Source organism: Mastomys coucha, unplaced genomic scaffold, assembly GCF_008632895.1.
Source record: "Mastomys coucha isolate ucsf_1 unplaced genomic scaffold, UCSF_Mcou_1 pScaffold22, whole genome shotgun sequence".
NCBI classification, from domain to species: Eukaryota; Metazoa; Chordata; class Mammalia; order Rodentia; family Muridae; genus Mastomys; species Mastomys coucha.
The window spans coordinates 164,061,614-164,068,455 of NW_022196905.1; the positions used below are offsets into that span (position 1 = coordinate 164,061,614).

General features: G+C 47.4%; 1 protein-coding gene across 1 annotated transcript in view; it reads right to left on the reverse strand.

Annotated features, from left to right (window-relative positions):
• Ikbkb (inhibitor of nuclear factor kappa B kinase subunit beta) overlaps nt 1-3,193 on the reverse strand; it is a 54,825-nt gene extending 51,632 nt beyond the window's left edge. Inside the window, exons 1-2 of the mRNA XM_031339262.1 lie at nt 3,069-3,193; nt 2,679-2,801 (exon numbers count right to left, since the gene is read on the reverse strand). Coding sequence (XP_031195122.1) covers nt 2,679-2,783 — 105 coding nt within the window. The 5' untranslated portion in view covers nt 2,784-2,801; nt 3,069-3,193. The remainder of the gene's footprint in view (nt 1-2,678; nt 2,802-3,068) is intronic.
• Nucleotides 3,194-6,842: the final 3,649 nt, after the last annotated feature.

The following is a 6,842-nucleotide window of genomic DNA, read 5'->3' on the forward strand; positions in this document are numbered from 1 at the left end:
CCCCCCCCCCCCCCCCCGTTTACCCTCAAAAGGAGCTGCATGCTGAGGTCCCCTGGGTTGTCTTTGTCTCTCAAGGTCCGCTGCAAACAGGAGCCTTCCTGAAGCACTGTGGTTTGTGCTGAGCCTTCAGCTGGGGGCTTAGGGGTGCACCTAAGCAACAAAGGCTGTCGGGTCCACAGTGTGTGTATCAGGAGCCCAGGGAATTGCAGGAGGGTCATCTGCCACATTTGAGTATCCCTTAGGTTTTCCTTGGTGCTTCCAAATGGCTTGGATTGATTGCGAAGAACCAAACAGTACCTACAAAATAACTCGTTCTGTGCAGGATGTGTCCTAAACTCTAATTCCACCCAGAAGAAGCCACAGTGGGGTATATTGTCTGGATTGGAATAGATGCATATGTTAACAGCATATATTACCTAACTCTCTGTGCTTCCGGCTCCTCAGTTATAAAATGATTTTATTTTGCCCAGGCTCAGTTAGGGTTGTCACCACTGAAAGTGTGTGAGTAAGCTAAGGATACCCAGCTCATAGGAACGCAAAACAGACCCAGCGTGTAAGAAGCCTAGCCCGATCCTGGCACATCATAGGTTTGCAAAAATGACCCCGGTTCTTGGGCCACATTTCTGACTTAGGCTCTCTCAAGCAATTTCTCTGTGATAGCTACAAATATCCTCTTGCCTACAGACAAGACAAAGTGTATGAAGCAGCAAGAAGAGGCCTGATGCCAAGTACAACTAGTACATTTTTGCTGTAGGCGCCCAGAGGACAGGAACAGAGGTGCGTTCAACAGAAGAGGCGTGATGCATCTTCTGATCTTAGGGGTGCGTTAAACAGTGCTTCTATGCACCCAAAGCAGCCCCAGGCTTCCCCTACCTCAGCCCATGAAGACAGGAGAGGACTTCCAGGTCTAAGCAGGCAGCTTCTTCAGCCAGTGCCACTTCAGCGGGACTCCTCCCGAACTCCAACTCCTACCCCCTCTATCCGCCCTAGTCCTGTTCATTTTAACCCCTAAATATCTCTTCAGTCTACCTATTTCTCCCTATCATCACCACCATCAGCCTGGCTAGCCTCTCACCTGGACCACTTAATTTTGAGTCAAGAACTTGATTTTAGCCAGGTGGTGGTGGCGCACGCCTTTAATTCCAGCACTTGGGAGGCAGAGGCAGGTGGGTTTCTGAGTTCAAGGCTAGCCTGGTCTACAGAGTGAGTCCCAGGACAGCCAGGGCTATACAGAGAAACCCTGTCTCGAAAAAAAAAAAAAAAAAAAAAAAAAAAAAAAACAAACAAACTTGATTTTAGTTGTTTAGGAAGGATTCCCTAGAAGGGTGGCTTCTCATTTTGGTAAGTTCCCCAAGTGTTGCCCAACACTGGAATCCTAAAACATAAAAATAGGCCTCCGGAGAGCATTACCCCCACCCCTGTCTATCAGGAGGTTGGGTAACTGGCCTGGCAGAAATGAAGATATTCTAAAGAGATCCAATTTTAAACATTGGATGCCAGAGAGATGGGAAATCCCCCAGAAATTTTGTGCTGGGAGAGGAAAATCTACCAGACCAGCCAGAGGGGAAATTTGTCTTCTGGTCTACAGATTTCTAACACATTCTCAGGAAAATCTCACAGGATGGAAAAACTGGGCCAGTGGTAGGCTGGACCATGGGACTGCTTAGATGTGCATGTCTTTGGAGTTCTATTTGAACCTTAATGTAATTTTAGGATCTTGGAGATGGACTTGGGAGGTTTGCTGGGCCTGTCTGTCCCTCTTCCCAATGTGAGTGAATCCCTTGCTTTCCATTATTAATTTGACTATTTTAATTGGCTCATTGAGGACACAGTTTAGGGCACAGGCTGTGACCCTCAAGTTTGATAGTTACACATCATGTCTGACATTCAAGTATCCTGAGGTAAGTAAGAGTTTTCTAGCGGAAACATCACAGGCAGCGTGTGCTCTTTAGGCATTATTGTGAACTGATTACCTAAATTGGATAAGTCTCATACAGTAAACAAGTGAGTTAAAGACGGTCCTGCCATGAATTTCAGAGCACTTACCGCCAGCCCAAACAAAAAAATTTGGAAGAACAGAAACTTTTAAAATGAGCAACTCACATCAGACACATGAGGACTAAAATAATAAGAATAATAATCAGATCCAAAAATGAAATCAGTCCAAATCACTCAGCATTATTATGGGATGCACATTTTCACCCATTATCCTTAACTTAACTGGGTGTTTTGTGCAGAACCACACTACAAAAAAAAAAGAAAAAGGAAAAGGAAGAAAGAAAGAAAGAAAGAAAGAAAGAACCTTGGAGCTATCAACTACCTAAAAATATTTTAAATAAGGTTATTTAAAGTGTTTTTATTGCTCTCATCTTTTAACACAGCCTGTATTCCACATTTATCACTATGTAATGTATTATGTGTTAGTCTAAATATTAGTAGACTTATAATTTCAAAATACTTGGAATGACAGCTTACTTTTTCTCCCCTTCTAAGTGGCATGGTTATTAAGGTTTTTTAAGGGTCAGTTTAGCAGCTCACAGGTCCCCTTTGCAGTCCCTTTTCTTACGCTCCCATTGGACCACGCCAAGGTTAGGCGGGGATCCACCCATTCACACCGGGCCAGGACAGAAGAGGCGCCAAGAAAGCTCACCCGCCCTCCCTGGGGCCCGGAGCCCTACCTGATTGTGCCACCTGATGACATTTCCAAATCCCCCGGTCCCGAGGCGTTCTTTCATTTCCCAGGCCCCACACGTCTGGGTTGGGAGGGAAGGCGACCAGCTCATATCGATGCCCTGCTAACTCTGGAAGCAAGTAGGGAGAGAGGACGAGTTGAGAGTGGGACACGGGAGCTCAAGAAGTAGGGGTTAGGAGCAGCGGCTGCTGCCCTCCAAGGGGAGGCTAGGGGACAGGTTTAGTTAACAAATACAAGTTGCTGCGGCCCGGCCCGCCCGCGGGTCCCGGTCCGCTCAGCACCGAGCGCGGCGCAGCCACGGACCTCGGGGAGAGGCGCAGTGCGCAGCCGGGCTAGTCGGTCCTCGCGCCGCGAGCCGCCCTCGCGCGCCACTCACCTGCCCCGGGGGCCGCGGGGCCGCCAGCGACACCCGCTGAGGACATGAAAACTCGGGGTCCCCACGCAGCCAGCCCAGCGCCACTTCCTCAAACACTTCCTGCCCTGACGTCACGGGCACTTGACGGCTCTTAAAGGGGACGTGCGAGCGGCTCGGGGAGACCCAGCCAAACAGCCAGCCAGCCAGCCCCGGGGCTGGACCTGGAGGTGCAGGAGACCTGGGGGCGTGGAGAGTTCAACTCTCCACCCTGGAGCTTTTTAGGCTGAGCTTGATCCGACTGGCTAGGCACTTAACCGGAGGGGGCAGGGGGCGTGGAGAAACTGCTGAGCCCTCACTAGTGCTAGCTTGGGGACTGTCCTAAGAATCGCCTCCCTGTCCTTCCACTGCTCCTGGTTCAGAATAATAAACCACCCTGATGCTCCTCAGAAAGTAACACACCACCATCCCTCTCAAAGGGTGGGGGAGGAGGGGAGGAGAGGGAAGAGTACAGAGATTGAACAAAAACTAGTACTGTCTATCTAAAATGGAGTTTCAGCACTGGGAACATAAGGGCATTACTAGTTATTAGGTCAAGAGGCTAGGTATTGTCTCCTCCACCCCACCACTACACACTCCTACCTGCCCCAACCCCTGTCTCTAACAAGCCAGGTTCAGCCACTCACCTTCCATAGCCTAATTCATGACACAGTTATCGATGAAATGCGGGAAAGGAGGTTTATTCAATGTGACTACATTGAGAAAAGACAGAGATCCAATCTCTCTCACCCATACCTCTGCCAAACAAAGTCTAATTTTGGGGTCCTGCCATGGTTTGAGGTTAAGTGGAAGGCAAGAGGTATACATAACTAAGTAGTCCTGCTCGTGTTCTGGTCCACCATCATTGTCTAGGTTCCAGTCTCTCCTGGCATTTGTCAGAACTGTGTGAAATCTCTGCCTGAGACAAGCTCTTCTGATGTTGGCACAAGGCTTCTGACATTTACTGGCTTTTTAGACCCAGATCCCGGCAGCAGACAGTGGACAGCAACCAGCAAGGCTAACAAATTCTCCATGGATTGAATGATAAGCCAAAGATCTTTGTCGGATAACCAGGGGACTCTAAGCATTTGAACTCTAGAATAGAGCAAATAAAGCACTTCTCACTCCTTTATTGTTAAAGCAAGCAAAACATGAGATGATGTTTACAGAGAGCTTAAGCAAATACAAGAACAGCAAGGGAAAACACTTGTACATGTGAAAAAAAAGCCAAGAATATTTCTCCCAGGATTTCACCCTTCCCACAGAGATAACATGGACATCCCAGGGCATACCCTTCATGTCCTCACTTTCATGGGCATCCACTTTTTTATAGGTTTTGCAATTACTTCTAGAAGGCCACCTTGTGGGAAGAACATTCTGCACTCTGCCCCAACCGCAGTTCCCAGGAAGGTCACAGCTTTCTTACACGGGCTCCCACATGGCCTCAGATGATATTCCGGGGGAAGATTCCAATTTCTCAGGGTCTGTTATGTCTGTAGTTTAAGAGGCAAAAGGAGGAGTGTCTCTTTAGAATGCCTCCATTCCTGTCAGGACAACTGTGGTCCCCTCTTAGTTATTTCACTTCCGTTTTGAGGTATAAGACTCCTGTACCTGAAACAAACACAAGTGGAATCAAGGGCGCGCCGTGTCGTCCAAAGTAACAGCTCTCACCTCCTCAAAGGAAATCAAAAATCGGAGTTTATTCTGGAGCATATATGAGAGACCACAGCAAGGGAGTATACATTTAGTCCCTGAATATAATGTGCCAACATGGAAGAAGTTTTAAGACGTTTTATAGTTTTACAGAACCAAGAAAGGGATCAATCCAGGCAAGTTTGGAACTCATCAGTGGATACCTCAGAGAGGTGAGTATAGTAAGATGGGGGAAGCTAGGCTGTGAATCATCAGATGTTCTCTGATGACATTCTTAGCTTTTGGGTTGCTGGAAGATATTAGCCCGCTAAATTAATAGATTTCAAAAGCTGGGTTTTTTGTTTTAATCTCTTAGTCACAGAACATTAGTTCTGGCACAATGGTGGGTAAGCAGTGGGTGTTCTAGATAAGATAATTAGCCTCTGGACTTGTAACATTCCAATCTCTCCAGGGTGCTGCAGATCCAACTAGCCTTTGTAAACATCTCTTTCGTTCAAGGAGGTCTCATGCACGACTGCATACACATACACATAAACGCATGCACAACTGCGTTTGGTTAGTAGCAGGCAGCCATTTCTCCTAGGTTTGAGTTACCTTTGGGAGAGCTGGCACAAGCAACTCCATTTTGGCTTTGAGGCGGTCTTGCTGTGAAGCCCAGGTTGATCTAAAACTGACCATCCTCCTGCTTCAGTTCTTCCAAGGTGCTGGGATTCCGAGCAGAGGAGCTGAGGTTTGATTCTGAAAACTCTCCCTTGCCTCCTAAGAATCTTCTCTGAAGACATCGCTGGTTAACCATCTGATAATTTGATCTCAGCTGCACCTCATGACTGGGGTGAGATGCACCCATCTGGCCTGATCCTGTGGTAGAGGAGGGTGAACAGAGAAGCTGCTGTTAACTGGGCCTGCGCGTGGTAAATTGTAAGCAACCAAGAGCTATAGAACAGTTGATTCTTGTGCTGTGATTCTGTCTTCCTGTGGATGACATGCTAGCATTTCAAAAACGCGATTCAGTAAGTTACTGTTGGGTGTTGACTCTAAATGGGGCACCTATCCAGCACTCCCTCAACCCAAGGCTCAGAGAGTGTCATGAAAGAAGGGGTGTGTCAGAGTATAGGAAGGAGAGCCTCAGAGGTCTGACTCCTAGGTGTGACACGACTGTCACACTCATGAAGTCACTGCTGCTGTGGTCACCCACACAACGTCAAGCTGGAAGATCAGTCATCATTTCAATAGGTGAACTTAGAGGGTTATAAAAACTTTTTTTTTGTTTTAGAGAGAGAACTTGGGGATGGAGAGATGGCTCAGCAATTAAGAGCACTGGCTGCTCTTCCAGAGGTCCTGGGTTCAATTCCCAACACCCACATAGCAGCTCACAATTGTTTGTAACTCCAGTTCCGGGGGATCTGACATCCTCGCACAGTCAAAACACCAATGCACATAAAGTAAAAATAAATAAACAATTATAAAAAAAAAGAGAGAGAACTCAAGGCTATCAAGAGGGGAGACTTTGGAATGGATATGATCAAGATATAGTATACGACATTGCTAAATAATGAGTAAATAGTACTAAGAGAGTATGTTCAGGAACAAGCAAGCAAGATGGCTCCTGTGGACAAAGGTGCTTGCCCTCAAAGCTGACTATCTGAGTTAAATCCCAAGATCCCATGTGGTAGAACGAGAGAACCAACTCTGACATGGCCTGTGACAAGTGTATCCTGACACACACACACAGGTACACACATGTGGTAGAACAAGAGAACCAACTCTAACATGGCCTGTGACAAGTGCACCCTGACACACACACAGAGGTACACACATGTGGTAGAACAAGAGAACCAACTCTGACATGGCCTCTGACAAGTGCACCCTGACACACACACACACAGGTACACACGTGTGGTAGAACAAGAGAACCAACTCTAACATGGCCTCTGACAAGTGCACCCTGACACACACACACACAAGTACACACATGTGGTAGAACAAGGGAACCAACTCTGACATGGCCTGTGACAAGTGCACCCTGACACACACACAGGTACACACGTGTGGTAGAACAAGAGAACCAACTCTGACATGGCCTGTGACAGGTGTACCCTGACACAC